Source organism: Apodemus sylvaticus, chromosome 8, assembly GCF_947179515.1.
Source record: "Apodemus sylvaticus chromosome 8, mApoSyl1.1, whole genome shotgun sequence".
NCBI lineage: Eukaryota > Metazoa > Chordata > Mammalia > Rodentia > Muridae > Apodemus > Apodemus sylvaticus.
In genome coordinates, this window is record NC_067479.1 from 96,874,728 (window position 1) to 96,892,243 (window position 17,516).

General features: G+C 46.2%; 1 protein-coding gene across 3 annotated transcripts in view; it reads right to left on the reverse strand.

The window, feature by feature from the left end:
• Wdfy4 (WDFY family member 4) overlaps positions 1-17,516 on the reverse strand; it is a 232,315-nt gene that overhangs the window by 203,321 nt on the left and 11,478 nt on the right. For all 3 annotated transcript variants that reach the window (XM_052190142.1, XM_052190140.1, XM_052190141.1), the window contains exon 2: positions 5,320-5,569. In XM_052190142.1, the coding sequence (XP_052046102.1) occupies positions 5,320-5,553 (234 nt within the window). In that variant the 5' untranslated portion in view covers positions 5,554-5,569. The remainder of the gene's footprint in view (positions 1-5,319; positions 5,570-17,516) is intronic.

The window sequence follows — 17,516 nt, forward strand, 5'->3', positions numbered from 1 at the left end:
TGAGCCAAACAACTCCTTTCCTCCACATTGCTGCTTTTGGTCATGGCATTTTATCATAGCAACAGAAATGAAGCTAGAATGTGCAGCGTGAAGGAGAGATTAAGCAAAAGAGTCTGTTAAGATGCGGCCTCAAGAGTTGAGCTGTTTCAGACAGGCATGGTGGTGCATACCTGTGGTGCCACAACTCAGGGGCTGAAGTAAGAAGATGACAAGTTCAAGGCTAGCCTGGGCTAAGTAATGAGATTGTGTCTAAAAAGGAAGGAAGGAGGGAGAGAGGGAAGGAAGAAGTGAGGGAGGGAGAAAGGGAGGGAAAGAAGGAAGGAGGGAGTAGGAGGAGAAAAAGAGAAGAAAAATAGAAAGAGGAGGAGTTGGGTTTGGATTATTTCACCCACAAAGAGCCCAACCAAGCAGCCTTTTCACATCCATGACCATGGCAGCTGCCACCTGGACTCAGTTTCTCAGACACATAATCTCTAGACAGAAAACAGTCCTTTGATCTTGGAATTTCTGGGGTAGGGTACTGTCCTTCCCTGGGACCATGAACTCTGTGGTACAAACTTTCAAATAAATGCCTTACCTCCTCCCTCTACTCCCAAGCCCTTCAAAGACCAATTTTCAGGCCATTGACTCGGGAGCATGGATATTGTCTCGGGAGCAGTGGGACTCCTGGAGGCACGCGACAATAAAGCGAATAGAGCCACTGTGACTTGAGCAGTAATTGTACTCGGAGCCAGGGCTCCCAAGACACAGCTTCTTCCTGGGACTGTGATGGGCGCTTTCTCCAGGCTGGTTCAGCTCTTTCAGGCCGCCAGGGTGCCATTTGATGCACAGAGCCAATCATTCGCTGAATGGTACCACGGAGACCCCAAAGAGTTAAAGTAGCTTCCAAAAGTCCCTAATTTTTTCCCAAACTGGGACTTGCATGCTGAGAAAATATTGCTCAATATTTTTTTTTAAAAAAAAAATCTTTTATTTACTAACATTATCTAAGCTGCACCATCATGCCTTGTGGCTGTCCCTTCTCTTCTCAGGCAAGAAAGGAAACAAAGCTATGATCTCCAAAGGGAAATAAACAAAGACAGAAGCTCATGTGGAGATGGGAGGAAACCTCAGCTGCTCAGGACAAAAAGTGTGGTTGGCTTTCTTGCCTGACCATGGTATTATTACTCTCACTGCGGTCTGGGAGGCTGGCCTTTGAGTTTCAACTGTTCCTAGGGTTTTACATGAGACTTCCTGCTTAGTGTGACACTGTGAACAACCTCTTTATAAATTAAAAACAAAAGCAAAAGTGGTACAGCAGAGCTCCTGTTAAAGCAATGAAGCTGCAGTTCCTCTGAGGTGAGAGGAAAGCAGGGTCATCTCCACAGCCAGCAGAGTAGACTCAGGTGTGAGCCCGGGCAGACGCTGACACTCTGTGTCCCCTCTGGAAATCACACTAGAAAATAATTGTTGGTTAGTTCTGCTATTTATTCAGTGGTACTTATCTTTCTTCCAGAACCAGAAGATCTACTTTTAAAATGACCATGTTTAATGATACAAACTCCATTGAATTGGTGAACATAGTGGACATGAACACATGTGTGCATGGTGTGTGTGTGTGTGTGTGTGTGTGTGTGGTGTGTGTGTGTGTGGTGTGTCACAGGACTGTCTGATCTTCCTGCTACTTGGCAGCAACAGTCTACACTGAAGTATTCCAGCATTCCAACTGTCAGGAAGCAGCCACAGGAGTCTCCTGAGTCCTGTGCCTAGAGATATTTGCCCTCCCTACTCTTTTAGCCAAGCCACCAAAACTCTCCTACATTCAAGAAGACGGTTGTGAAAAATGAAGAGCTGTGCAGCCCAGTCCCAAGAACTACATCTACAATACAACTTCCACGCCTTTACTTCAGGGATCATTGAGGAAGTGGAGGAAGAAAGATTGTGACAGCCAGAGGATTGGGGAGTTTTCTGTGAGACTGTGTCTTGTAATAATGTCAGAAGCTACACTTGTGAAGACTCACCAACAGGACTCACCAAACATGAGATGAACAAGAACACAGCAGTAGATATACTAATGTTGATAAGAAAGAGTCTGAGAGATCTCAACCCTCAGGAAAAAAACTATAGGCAACTAAGAAGGCTGAGATCAGGAGAAACAGTCCTCCCCAAGGAAGGGCACACCACTTGGTTATCCAGTGCCAAATGGTCAATCTTTCAAATATATAGAGAGAAGTAGTATTACAAAAACTAAGCAGGTTATATTTATGTATTTAGGAAAATGCGTGTGTATGTATCTTTTTAAAATTGGGACACCAAAGCTTTTGTTGCAACAAAAAAAATGGGGTGTGTGTGTGTGTGTGTGTGTGTGTGTGTGTATGTAAAACAATAAATAATGAAAAATGGGGTCATAAGTCTGAAAGAGCAAAAGAGCAAGGAGTGGGAATATGGAAGAGTGTGCAGAGAGACAAAAGAGAGACAAAGATCAGGGGAGATGGTGCAATTATATTATACTATAATCTCACAAGTCAAAAGAAATATTTTTTTGAAGGAAGAAGGAACATAGAGCTTCCCTCTTACATGGAGGAGTGTGAGACCATTCACAGCATTCCCAGTCCACCACATCCACAGATTTCCCTTTTCTCCAATGTACCTCTGGTTCCATACACTGAGGGAGTTTGCAAGCACTTCTGGGTCCTCTCTGTCTTGCTTCCTGCTTTTCTCAAAGCACAAATTCCAAGAACAATCTTAATCAATGAGGCCCACTGCATTAGCTCTCCTCATATCTGTTACCACAGAGTATCTTTGCAAGACCTGGAGTGCTTCCCATCTACTGAAGCAAATTCAGCCAAAGATCAGAACTCATCCATGCCCTCTCCAAGCACTTTTCTCCTTCCAGCATGAGATTCTAGGATGGGGAAAGTTCTCAGAACTCAAAGCCCACTGTTCTGCACAGACAAAGAACAGCAGCCTTGACAACATTGCTCTGTGAGTGTAAAAGCCACTGGCCCTGTGATGGAATTACACCTCTTCTCTGCCCTCAACACCCAGGAGTCAGATGCCCAGACATCATGTGTGCAGGGAGTGACAATCATCTTGTCACCAAGGGAAAAGTAAGGTCCCTATAGGCAAAGTTGTTATGTCATGAGTCATTATGGGACAAGAAAAGGACACACAGATAGGCCCTCCCCTACAAACCCAAGTTCTGAGCAAAGGGGCCCAGTGGTTAGCAATGATGGTTTCAGGCAGGCTTTCCACTTCAGTTCTGCTCCCAGCTAGCAACTGGATGACTTCGGACGGGTTGCTCAAAATCTGCAGACCTCTGTTTCCTCACTTTCGGAGTTGGCATTAATACAGCTTCATATCAGCATCCACAGGGTTATCGTGTAAACACTTAGCAGAGTGCTGGGTTAGGCAGAGCTTACTGAGTGTTGTCTAGGTGTCATCTATGACAGTGTCTGTTCAGCTGACATCACAACACCATTCTGAAGGTCTTCCTTCTGTCCCTGCCGAGTGTTTGAACTTGGAGCACCACTCTCTCCTTCAGGTGCCTTTTGTTTCTATTCTTCTCCTGGATTTACAATAGGTTTGCATCCCAGTAAACCCACTGTAGATGAAAATACACCAAACACAGCTAGCCGACTGAGCACGCACTGCATCGGTTACAGCTGCAGTGCCTAGACCAACCAGGAGCCTTAGTCCAGCAGAGTGAGAGAGGTTCATACAAGACACTGCCAGACCTGGAGAAAATCGGAATTTTAATCTAAAATCCAGTTTGAGCTGACCACACATTACTTTGCACATAAAGCTGAAATGTCTTATGTCAAACCATGGTAAGTCTGTGGCCATATTAGTATAGTTTGGGTAGTCCTACTTGAAGACTGGTTTGAATAGGTTTGGCCCCCATAAACTCATTTGTTTGGGTGCTTGGCCCATGGGGAATGGCACTATTACAAAGTGAGGCCTTGTTGGAGTAGGTGTGGTCTTATTGGAGGAAGTGTGTTAATGTGGAGCTGGGTTTTGAGGTCTCTTCCTAGGTTCAGGCTCCACCCAGTGTGGAAGAGGCCCCATCCTGCTGGCTGCCTGTGGGACCCCTCCTGGCCACCTGCAGATCAAGATGTAGAACTCTAAGCTCATCCAGAGTTCACCTTGTCTGCCTGGATGCTGCCATGCTTCCCGCCATGATGACAATGGACTAAACCTCTGAAACTGTAAGCCAGCCCCAATTAAACATTTGCCTTAATAAGACTTGCCTTGGTCATAGTGTCTGTTCACAGCAGTGAAATGCTAACTAAGACAACAGAACAGGGTGATACTAAGAAAAGAGCAAGAGAGCAGCCTTGGGGAGGAGCTGACCCTATGACAGGATTGAGACACTGTTGACTTTGGCCTGGCTAAGAATGACTCTTCCTGTGCACTGGAGACATCATCCCTGAGCACAGGGAAGAGTCTAGGGTCCTAGAGGTGAACTTGATTTCTGACTCATCCCTCAGGTCAGCCCCTGCCAGAACTCCAGACCCTTTGGGTTTCCCATAGGCCTCCCTGTTACCAAATTGTAATCAAAATTATGGGTTAGTGGCTCTTCTGCCAGTCTCAAAAGTCACCAAACGTATAGTGTATGACTTCAAACCTTCACCACACCTTCCCTCCACAAGGCTCACCCCTTCTCTGTTAGTCTGACTGACAAAGAAGCTGCTCCAGTCAGGGTGTGACCCCACACCTCAGGAAATACTCCTTTTCAAGCAGGAGCCACATTGCCTTCATTTAAAGAACATTCTAGATCACATTGTTTCTCCTCAGTCCCTAAACGAAGAGTCAAGTTTAGACATTCCACCTCTATCAACCAAAGTAAATGAGGGCTCTTTTATGAACACTTGAGAGTTTCAACGGTCCAGTTGCTGATGTTGTCATAGCTACCATTTTTTTCTAAAAGAATTGAAAATGTGACTTTTATATTGTGCATGAGCCAATGGGGCTTTATGATAGCTCATGAATAAAATGAAAGCAAGCCTTCCCTGGGCTCATCTGAGACCTCTTGTGTTGGTGTTCATACCACCAACTCTATTCTTAAGCCATCTGTCAAGTGTCCTGAACACATCATATCAGCCTATGGTTCCGAGGAGCGGCAGGATCCCCATATTAACAACGGCATTTGTTTCCAGATAGCTAGAAATGAGGCTTCTGCACAGTCTCTCCAGAAAGAACACCGTTGCACAAAACACACAGTTTACTAAGTGCCCAGACTTGGCCAGTGCGTATATCAAAGCATCATGCTCTACCCTGCAAATAGCTGCTAAAACTTTGTGCACCAAACAAAAATAAAATACAATTTGGGATTCTGACCTTTAGGAACAGGGGAAGAAGGCTCAGCAAACTCCTCCGACGTTCCTCCGGGTTCTTGTGTTTTAGCTGCTGATACTCCAGAAATTTCTGTTCGAGCGTGTCCCAGAGGACGGTGGGTCCGTGAGACTGCCCTTCTAGTGAAGCATTAGGCTTCTCAGCAGGGGATTCTCCTTCGTTTTGGAAACCTGGGTCCTCAGGTCTGTCCTCAGCCTTTGAAACATCTTCAGCCTCCATCGTGGGCAAAGGGGATCTGAATCCAGAACAAACAACTCAAGATGAAAAGGCCTGCCAGGCCACTTCCTGGTGACTGATTGGGAGAAAAGTTCAGCATTATTCAGTTCAGTTCCCAGAAGTGTCTAAGTGTCAGAAACCTACTAACATGAGGAAGGCTTATCCAAAAGAGAATCAGACTTAGATGTGATTAACACATAGAATTAACAGTGCCACATGCATCAGGCAGTGTGCAGGAGTCAGGAGACAGACTGACTACATAAGGTGACACCGAGTGAGAATCCTCTCTGCAGATACCTAAGGAGGCCCACAGGACCAGAAGCATAAGAAGAATATACATCAGGCTGTTGCTACAACCTGAGAGCTACTTCAAGCTGATCGTCTTCTAGGAGACTGCAGAAATACAAGAGACATGCAAATATTTGAGCAGGAAAGGCATGCGAGTCTTTAAAAAGTCTGGAAAGCTGGAGAGATGGTTCACAGGGTAAGAACACTTGCCGCTTTTGCAGAGGATCCAGGTTTTATTCCCAGCACCCACATGGTGGGTCACAACCATTTGTGATTCCAGTTCCAGAGGGTCCTGTACCCTCTTCTGATCGCTGTGCATATACATACATGTAGACAAACTTCTCATACACATAAATTAAGGTAAATCTTTTTCAAGTAATTTTTAAGTTATAGGCATTTTTTTTTTTTTTTGTATTTTCGAGACAGGGTTTCTCTGTATAGCCCTGGCTGTCCTGGAACTCACTCTGTAGACCAGGCTGCCCTTGAAGGCAGAAATCCACCTGCCTCTGCCTCCCAAGTGCTGGGATTAAAGGCGTGCGCCACCACCGCCCGGCTTGGCATTTTATAAATAATGTATAGAAGTTGAAATTCACCTATTAACCTTTAGAAGTTAAGGCCATATATGCTATATACACATATGCATACAAATGGAATGTATATACATATATAAACATTTATGGCATTTAACAATCCTTTAAGTAGCACAAGTATAGCTAAGGATGGCCTGATGCACACACCTGGAATCCTAGGGTTTGGTGAGGAAAAGGATTGCAGATTCAAAGCCAGCCTGAACCATATAGTGAGTTACATGAACACCTAGGCTACAGATCAAGGCCCAGCCTTAAAGACACACACACACACACACACACACACACACACACACACACACACGAGAGAGAGAGAGAGAGAGAGAGAGAGAGAGAGAGAGAGACAGACAGACAGACAGGGACACAGACAGACACAGACAGACACAGAGAGAACCAGATGTACAACATCACCATTAGTAATTTCTAAAAGTTTTTATAGGCATATAATCTATATTTATAGGTATGCAATCTATATAGGCATGTAATCTATACTTATAAGCATGCAATCTATATTTATAGGCATGCAATCTATATATAAACTGTAATATCTATAACTTAAATCTGAAAGGATAGATTCCCCATTTGCTGTCAGCACTGTTTGATTCATAGTAAATATTTTTGGAGGACTGTGTCCTCAGAATGATCCTTGAATCCCTGAGCTTTCTGGAGCCCCCTGTAAGTATGTACAGGAACAAGCTATGAAAGCCAGCACCCTCAAGTCAGCACACAGAAGGACAAGCGCCTTTGGGGTGAAAGCAGCTATTGCCAGTTCACCTGCTAGGTGCGCCTGCCCCAGAAGTTGCTTTTGTTGTAGCCTTGTCTGCTCACTGTCAAACATCTCAGTGGAGACGTGACTGGTTCACAGTAGAGCACAGGCCTGTGGCTTGTTTGCCTGAAGTGAAACCCACTCCAAATAGAGATCAAAAATGTCTAGGCTTTCTGCATAAATATCTCCCTGAGCTCAACATTACCATATCAGAATCCATCCTGAACTCAAACTCAGAGGCATGTCTGTTACACTTGACTATAGCAAGACCATAAAGGGAACTAGATCGTTGCCCCTGTATTTCCTGGCAACACTAGCCATCCTCCAAAATGTCCTGGCCTTGCTTGGGTGCAAATCTGTGCATGCCCAGCCCTTTTCTGTCACTCATGCCTCCTACTCTCAGACTTCATTCCCAGAAATCATTTTTTCTTGTTTTTATAAATGGATTTAAAAAATGTGGTACATCCATGTGATGTGTGGAATCACACATCTAAATCATTTAAGATGTAATGAATAAATCAATAAATGTAAGTATCAAATAATTACGCTGGAGGAAAGAATCAGGGCACAGAAGATGACAATTAAATGATTCCATGTTGGTGAAACTCAAAAACATTCATAATATCTGTTGACCTAGGACAGCTCAGTGGCCACCTGAGTCTAAGGATAAAGGGGGAAAACTTTGTTAGGCAAGGACATCATGGAATGTTTGTGGCTATGCAAACGTTCATTATTGATCAGGGTGTTAGTTGCACAAATGCACATATTTAGCAAAACTCATGAAATGCAAGTTTTAAATGGGCATAGCTGCTGTTACTGTGCAAAATGCCCTGAGGCACTCGGTTCAAGCAGTGGGGTCACTCATGTCCCTCGGTCTCTTTCCTGGCCTTGGCTGACTCCTCATGCACCATCTGTCCATCTTCTTAGCCCTTTTCTTTCCATTTCCCAGGTCTACACTCACGTCTGCTAGACGGGTAATGCACTACTGGAGTGGACACTTGGGGAACACAGCCAACAGCATCTGGTTTCTGTGTGCCTGCTTTCCAAGCAGCTGCCACCTCTTTGCAAAATGGTGCTGTGTGTCCGTCTACTTGACAGCTCTTGCAGTGGCAGAGAGCTGATTCACTCTCAGCCTCTGGTTCAGCACACAGTGCTGCAGGAGGCTAACCATGCAAACAGCCTCATGAGACAATACAGCATTGGTATACATCCGAAAGCAGCAAAATTGAGTGAAGAACCTATGCACCATGAACCTATGCACCAGGCTGGGTTCCACCAGATTCCACCGAGGTGCCTCCAGTAAATGGGCCCGGGACAGGCTCCCTCCAGCAAGCATTGAGAGGCTCCTCTCACACTTCACAGCCAGTCACCCCAGATTGCCATCACCCAGCATTCCAGTGATTGACAATGCCTTTGAACGGAGGGCTACTTTGCTGTCATGGTAATGTATCCCTCTGGATTCCTGAGTAGGGAGCACCCACCCCCCCCAACTCCTGTGTCTTTTGGCCTTCCGTCTCCTCCTTAGCAAGCTGACTACTCGCTTGTGTGTCTGTGTCTTGTTGATTTCCAAGAGTATATTATAGAAGATGGTCTGGTTTGTTTCAGAAATTGTAAGTATCAAGATTTTACTGATTGTTTAGTCAGTAAAGCACTTGGGCCGAGGTCCCAATTTCTACTTCCAGAAGCCATGTAAATAGCCAGACATGATGGCTCACACTATTAATCCCTGACCATGTGAACTGGAGACAGGTGGGGCTAGCTCTGTGCCAGCCCAGCCTGCTCAACAAGCTCCAATCCAAGCGGAGACCCTGTCTCAGCAGGGTGGGGCCTGAAGAGATGGCTCAGTAGTGCACAACACTTGCTGCTCTTAAAGGCGCCCAATTTAGTTCACAGCATCCACATGGCTGCTAACGACCTTCCAGGGCCTCCAAGCACACATGTGCTACACATACATACATGGAAAATACATATAAGGAATACATAAACATAAAAGGTAAAAATAAATGTCTTTTATTATTTAAAAATTGTGAATATCTCCTGAAGAAAGAAACTGAAGTCTGACCTCTAACCCCACACACATCCACAAGAGCCTATACACACACATGCAACCATACAAGTATACACACACACACACACACACAAAGTGCAAGCATCTTTTTCTCTTATAAATTGTTTCATAATTTTTTGTCGTCTTTTCTTCTTCTTCTTTTTTTTTTTTTTTTTTTTTTTTTTTTTGGTTTTTTCGAGACAGGGTTTCTCTGTGTAGCCCTGGCTGTCCTGGAACTCACTCTGTAGACCAGGCTGTCCTCGAACTCAGAAATCTGCCTGCCTCTGCCTCCCAAGTGCTGGGATTAAAGGCGTGTGCCACCACCACCTGGCTTTTTTTTGGTCTTCTTGCACTGACTCTTTTCCAATTCCCTGAACATCTATCTCCACAGAGGCTGGATGTAGGAGGCATGGCGGTCTCTGAGCTCACAGATAAGCACTAGGGGAAGCTCGCATGTTAGCACACAGGGTTGTCCCTTCAAGAGAAGGAAAGCAGTATCTGTTATCCACTCAGAAGGGGGTAACAGAATGTGCTCTCTAGCCTGGCGACTTTTGCTCTAGCTGTGTGATTAAAGGAATTTTCTGGCACCGGATCCTCACCCACCCAGACCCTTATCACAAAGTTGTTTTTCTCAATGAATCTATAAAACCTATCATCTGCATTTAGCTGATTTTATTCCTCAGCGGGATTTGCATAAGCTTTGCTGTGCGCATGGGATTGAGTCATTGTCACCAGAACAGTTTTCACCAAATTGTGCAATGCTTACATATGCCTAAAATAAAACTGCTCAGGTTAGAATTCCAGAAATTGAAACCAGCACCAGTTACTGAACCATTCTGAATGAGACTGCCTTCTTGGCTCTTGCACATTGCCTCTCTGCTGGCTGTGAAGGTCATGCCCCAGCTGAAGAGCATGCCCGTCACTCATTTAATAATGCCACAGACTTAGGCCAGCTACTCACCATTACAGACAGTCTTCCCGTCTAAATGACGAACCATAATGCTTTTCTAAGTTTCTAAAAAGGAAACAGCCAGTTCTAAACATCAGCAAGTGTCCTAGGCCTCTGGGCTTGTTCTCAGCCCATGGGCTGCACCGGCCGGGCCCAGGAGCACACGGTCTTGGATGATCCCAGGTATTTTATTAGCCTGTGTTCATTTTACAAAGTTAGGATGTTCCTTATGAAATTTTTATACATGTGCATGGCCCACTTTCATCTTTTCACCCCTGTATTTCCTCTTGTCTCTGTTCTTCCAATACCACTGACTTCAAGTCCTGCTGACTTTACAAGCACAACAGACGGAAAACAAACACCTCCCTGTAGTTTCTGGCTGGGTGAGGGCTTCAAAGTGAGAAATTGTGGGTGCATCTGTCTAGCCTCCATAAATGCTACTCTGCAGTCAGATCCCAGTATGTTCTTGCCTCTTGCTTCCTTTTAGGGGTCTCGGCTACTTTCCATGACCTTATCCTCAAGAAAGCATACCTATGAAGTATTAGGCTTAACCATAATGTGTTCTTAACTAATTACATGAAATAATGCTTGAACCAGTGAAGGAATCAGATTCCATGTTGATTGTGCAACACATGCACACACACACACACACACACACACACACACTCCTCCCCATGTCCCTGTTTGGAACATGTTCTTTGTAATCAGTCTGAAGTTTCCACATGCTTTCCCCAACCACCGAGAGACACTCAAACTGCTATCCCTACAGAGTTGTATCATATCCAGAACAGAGCCACCCAACGCACAGTCCTGCTGAGCATGGCTACTATCCCATGAATCAATTGTACTGTGGCCACACTCATGGAGTCCGCATGGAGTCAGCCAACCAGCAATTTCAGAGCAACTCATCTCAGGATTAAACAGCACAAAGACAAGGCTTCAGGTTGGAAAAGAACACGTGAGCCTGAAAAGGTGTCATGATGGACACTTTTAGTCACAGCACTCAGGAGACAGAGGCAGGAGGATCTCGATGAGTTAAAGGCTACTCTGATCTGCCTAGCATGTTCTAGGGCAGCCAAGGCTCCGGAGTGAGACTGACCCTGTCTAGCAACAAAAATGGCAAAGAATGTAGAACATGGGGTTTAACAAGTAGCTGACATTATGTGTCCTGTCCCCTCTGGGTGCAGAAGCTGGGTTTGTTGAACTGAAACACTTGACTCACGTTGGTGGGAACACACCGAGACAGTGTGGAAACAGAAGTGTCTAACAAATACGGATCCGTGAAATGAGCTTCTGACTCAGATGTAGAGCTGTGGCCATAGCCCCTGCCTCCTGGCCCTTACCTGTGTCTGCTTCAGTTCTGTTTATCAGGGGAAGGAAAACCAGGAGGTTGGTCAGGGTAATAACCATAAAGAAAAAACCACCCTAATGGTCTCTTTACCAAGAAGCAAGCGCCATAGGTAAGCTCCCATATTGGTTCCTACCTAGAGAGGAAAGGAATCAGTTTGGGGTGAAGGTCACTGATGGGACCCCTGGAGACAGAGACAGAACAAGGCATTTACCCTACACGCAACCTTCAAAGATTTGTTTATTTGTCTGTTTTATTTTAGAAGGGGGACCATGCACACAGAAAATACAATGTTTAAAGGGTGCTAGAAATGATGTGCTCATGCAGTTTAAAAAATAAATAAAACACTTGCATTTCCTACCCATTGCCCCCAAGCTGCCATCTTGGATGGACACATCTGGATCCTATGAAAAGTTCTGAGTTGCTGATGTTTTGCTGCTAAGGAAACATTCCGAGGGCTGGGGAAATGGGTCAATCAGATGAACTACCACACAGACGGGAGGACCCAAGGTTCCATCCTAGCATCCATGCAGAAGCCAAAGCAGCAGTGCACATCTGTAACCTCAGTGCTGGAAAGATGGACAGCAGCAGAGCTCTGGAGCTCACTGGGTAGCGAGTATAGCCCAAGCAATGAGCTCCAGTTTCAATGAGATATCCAATCTCAAAGCATACAGTAATGAGCAGCCAAGAAAGATACCCTATGTCACCACTGACATCCATGTACACATGTATATACACCCACTCTCACATATACATACACCAGAGAGAGAGAGAGAGAGAGAGAGAGAGAGAGAGAGAGAGAGAGAGAGAGAGAGAGATTGAGAGATTTTATTGCCATTCTTGAATTTCTGTTGAGTTACAGGCAGGTAAATTTCACGATGTGAGATATGACTTATCATCCTTTGGCACTAAGGTGCTCTAGGAAAAGCCCGTCTAAAGCAGTGGTTCTCAACATTCCTAACACTGATATTCTTTAATACAGTTCTTAGAGTTGTGTGACAGCCAACCATAAGATTATTTTCATTGCTACTTCAGAACGGTATATTTGCTACATATGCAAATTTGTATATATATGCATATATTTGTGTATATGCAAATACCTGATACACAAGCCCTGTAGGGGTCACAACCCTCAGGTTGAGAACCACTAGTCTAGTGCTGGAAGTCATATGAAGCTACCCCAAGGGTAGGCCAGAGGAGCCCTGAGCTTCACTCTACAGCACAGGGAGACCTGGAGATGAAACGATTGCATGAAATGGAAGATAAAGTTTTTCATGCCTGTAGAGATACTACATATATCATAGGTATCATATATGCTGTGTATCAATGTATGTGTGTATCAATATATTGCTCACAGATCACAGGTCTCCCCAGAGCTAGGAAACCTATAGACCAGGAACTACAGAGAAGAGCGACTGCCCATGAATATCTGCTTTCCTTTCCACTCATCTAGTGAGTTCACCACAAGGGCCTGTATCACAGGCTTTACTCCATCAAGGACTTAGTTCTCCCCAAAGTACACAATTTGACATTAAGCAACATCCCTGGGTGTGCTTACACAGCCCGTTCCTCCTCAGAGACGCATGAAATCTCTTCAGCCAGAGAAGTCAGGAACATCTGCGACATTGTGGCAGGCATTAAATCAAAAGGGTGATGGGAAATCAGTTACAGGTTGATAAATTACAAGCTCTTGGCAGAACCAATGTCTCTAAAAGAGGAGGAGCACACAATGAACCCCAGGAAAAAAAGACCAGACAATAGGAGGAAAGTGGCGTGGAGAACACAAGGAGAATTTTCAGTGAAGACAAGGGCCTCAGAATTCCTGGAAAATGTGGCCCAGGGCCTAGACCAGCACTGTTCTCTATTAGTCTGGAGGCTGAGCTGCCGCAGGGCCTGCAGGAGCATGCTGAGCTGGAGCTCCCTCTAGGCCTAGTCTGCTCCTGTTGTGAAGCCCAGGCATCAGCCCCTGAGTCCAGTATGCACTCGCTGTCCAAAAGAACCACCCATTTCTCTCGCACGCAGTCTTCAGGTGACACCAGCATCCTTCATTCTGCAGTGTGATATTTAATGAGTCTTTAGGATCCAGCCCCAAAGCAAGTTAAAATGCCCAGGTCCCACCCAAGACCCCACTTCTCTCCTGCATCACTTCCTCTTGGCTTGGCCACTGGGTGTGTCAGGTCTCAGGTTTTCTCCCAGCAAGGAGCTGGTCTGGAGGGATGTCACAGAGCCATGTGCAAGTGAGTTTGAGAGTTCAGAAAGGCAGGGCTGGATTAAAGAAAATGAGCAACACCCTAAATGGTAGTACTGTCCCCCAGACTATAAGCCAACATCAGAGGACCCGTCGGAAGTTGATGGGACAAATGGCCATACCGAAGGGCAGAGGAAGGAAGCAGGGCAAGGGGACCCCAGGGGTGCTGCATACGGGTTCTGACCATCTAGAGTCTCACTTGGAGCAAGGCAGGGGGACCCCAGGTGTGCTGCATACGGGTTCTGACCATCTAGAGTCTCACTTGGAGCAAGGCAGGACCAGGTTATGACAGGACTTGACCTCTCAGATGACTCCATAAAACACCTTGGTGCTTCCCCACAGCCCTGCAGTGAACAAGCATCCCCACTTCCTATCCAAGCCAAGTGCCATATGTACCTTGGGAGAGAATGGCAGAGCCAGGACCCTACAATGTGTTTCAGGGGCCTCAGAAGAGGGATGTAGTTCAGTTGTTCCCAGAAGCTCTGGAATTCCCCTAAAGACTAAGTAGGCCACCCTTGTCAGGAACTAGACAGGTCTGCAGAAACTTATAAAGACTGAAGACTTCCTTTTTCTAATTCCAGACCTCAATGCACTTAAGGCCAGCGTACATACCTCTGTGGTTTTTGCAACAGCAACTGAACACAGGAACTCTCCATATCCTGCATAAGGGGCTGGTTTTGTATCTTGGTATGTGTATCAACTTCCACATTGTCAAAAATGGCCAAGGACTAGTTCCCTGGGTGAGACTTTGAAGCTTAGCTATGGCATGAGCTAGAAACAGCTCGATGACAATAGATTCGGCTCTCAACCATTAGCCTCTTCACCACAGAGCTGACATGTTGTTTAGCCTCACTGATTCTTAGAAAACATTGCCTCAGATCTTCCAACAGAGTTGCCAGTGTTCTCTAAGCACAGAAAACCTACTAGTCAAGGGTCGTTATTCCCACTGTGTGGAAGATGGTGCAAGACGGAGAATTCTTGACTCCAGAGGGGAATGGATGGATCTCAAACCAAACTACTAGCAAGCATCGGGATCAAAGGCAAACCCATGTGCCACTGAGGCTGTAGCTCCTCCTGCCATTAAAGCTGGAGTCCCCCCCTCCCTCACCTTTATTCCAGGCTGGCTTGGTATAGTAGTCAATCATCAAAAGAATATGCCTGGAGCCTCCTCAGATACTCTTGCCAGTTGAATTGCAGGGATTCCCAGGCTGAACTTTCAAAGTTGTTACCAAATGCTGTTGACCCCAGATAAGAGCGCAGTCAACCAGGCTCTGAGCAGGAACCCCACTCCCTCCGGTGGCCCCAGCACCTTCAGCACTAGTCACTACCTCGCAACCTATGCCAATGGACTAAACTCTACTTGTATTATCAGTACAAGTAGAATACTCAAGTACTGATAACTTTAGTTATCAGATTATTGGTCATGGAAGGAGCACTATCATCTAAATCCACACCTCAAAGTCCCGTGTCATAGATGATGGCCAGAGACATGCCTGTCTGAGGACATGGAGAGACCTGTGGTCCAGCCTGAACAGAGCTTGAAGATCTGAAAAGGCTGCTATGAGTGCCATGGTGGACACTGTAAGACTGGAATGCACAGCTGAAGCAAAAGGACAAGCAATCCAGGCAGTGTGGGCATGGGAGAACATGCTCTAATTCTCAGGAGAAAGCCAGAGCAGAGGAGGCCTGCGGCACAGAGGGCCATGCATAGACTGAGAATGCCTAGCTGGCAGGCCCTAGTCCCGTAAGTCTTCTCTGGGGTGATCTCAGTAAAGAAAGAAAAGATTTACAGAAGAAAGGCTGGCTTCTGAGAGCCCAGGCCCATTCTCCTATTGCTCACAGCCGCAGGAACAAGAGTCAGGTAAAGTGGTGCTCAGGTACACAGCCAGAAGTAGCCTTGGAAGGTGGGCAGAGTCTACTCTGAGGGGCCGAGAGAAGGAGCTGTTAGTCTGGGGTGATGTAGTGTCTTAGTCAGGGTTTTTATTCCTGCACAAAGACCATAACCGAGAAGCAAGTTGGAGAGGAAAGGGTTTATTCAGCTTACACTTCTGCATTGCTGTTCATCACCAAAGGAAGTCAGGACTGGAACTCAAGCAGGTCAGGAAGCAAGAGCTGATGCAGAGGCCATGGAGGAATGTTTCTTACTGGCTTGCTTCCTCTGCCTTGCTCAGCCTGCTGTCTAATAGAACTCAAGACTACCAGCCCAGAGATGGCACCACCCACAAGGGCCTCCCCCTTCGTCACTAATTGAGAAAATGCATTACAGCTGCATCTTATGGAGGCACTTCCTCAACTGAAGCTCCTTTCTCTGTGATAACTCCAGCCTGTGTCAAGTTGACACACAGAACCAGTCAGTGCATGCGGGGTTGGTAAGACAGTGGGAGATAGGAGGAGAGGCTATGAAGAATCAAGAGCAGAACTAAGCCACATGGACCTGTGTTGGGGAAATTGAAAGTATGTGGAGTGGTTTGAAGGTTTGAATTTGAACGGCCCCACGGGTGCGCATGTTTGAATGTTTCCCCTGACAGTGGAACTATTTGGGAAGGATTAGGAGGTGTGGCCTTGTTAGGAAGAGGGATGTCATTCTGGGTGGGCTTTAAGGTTTCAAAAGCCCACTCCATTCCCAGTAATCTCTCTCCCTCTCTCTCTCTCCCTCTCTCCTCCCTCCCTCTCCCTCTCCCTCTCCCTCTCCCCCTGCCCCCTTCTTCTCACCCACCCCCACTCCTCTACCTCCTCTTTGCAGCTCACATGTGAGCTCTCAGCTACTGCTCCAGTGCCATGCATGTCTGTCTGATGCCGTGTTCCCGACCATGGTCATCACGGACTCACCCTCTAAAACTGTAAGTAAGCCCCCAATTAAGTGTTTTCTTCTATAAGTTGCCTGGTGTCTCTTCACGGGGATAAGACAATGTCTACGGCAGCACGGGAGAGGCGCAGATATGTCTGCTTCTGTGCAAATGTAAGTGCTTAGGTGTAGGGCAGAAAGCAGGACCATGTCATGAAGGTCTGTAGACTCGGCTGCCCCATCTTACTTGTCACCGTCTGGGAGAAGCACAATGCCTATACCTCTGACCGGTTTGGGACCCTCCTAGAGAGCTTGGGTTGTTACACATCCATTGTGTTTAGCTTCTTCCACATTCCATATAACTTGTTCAGAATTCAGGGGAAGAAAGGCTGAATGGTGAGGCACACCTGGGAGTTCACATGCTCGGCTTCTGAGAACTGAGTAACTCTTAATTCTCAGGGATCATGAAACACTGAAAAGTGTACCCCCAAACCACCTTGGGGAAATCATCAAATGTATCACAAAACAAGAGCCAATCCACTGCAGTCACTGGAAGTTCTGGCTTTCGTGCTACAGGAGAGCGCTTCTCTGTTGCACCAAGAGAACCTGAATATGGCGGGACTTAAGCCTTGGGCAGTGTCCCCACCTCTGTGATTCAGTTTCCCACCTGGTAAAACACACACACACACACACACACACACACACACACACGCACACGCACACGCACGCGCACGCGCACGCGCACACACACACACACACACACACACACACATAGTGCTTGAATAGATGTTCTCTAAGTAGCTGTTAGCCCGTGCAGGTCTACTTTGCAAATAACTACTGCTGTTCCTGACTTCAGCCTCTGCATGCTGAATGATTGTTTAACCAGAATAATTTTCCCATGAGAACTTGTTAATGTGCGGGGGGGGGGGGGGGGGGGGGGGATGTTCC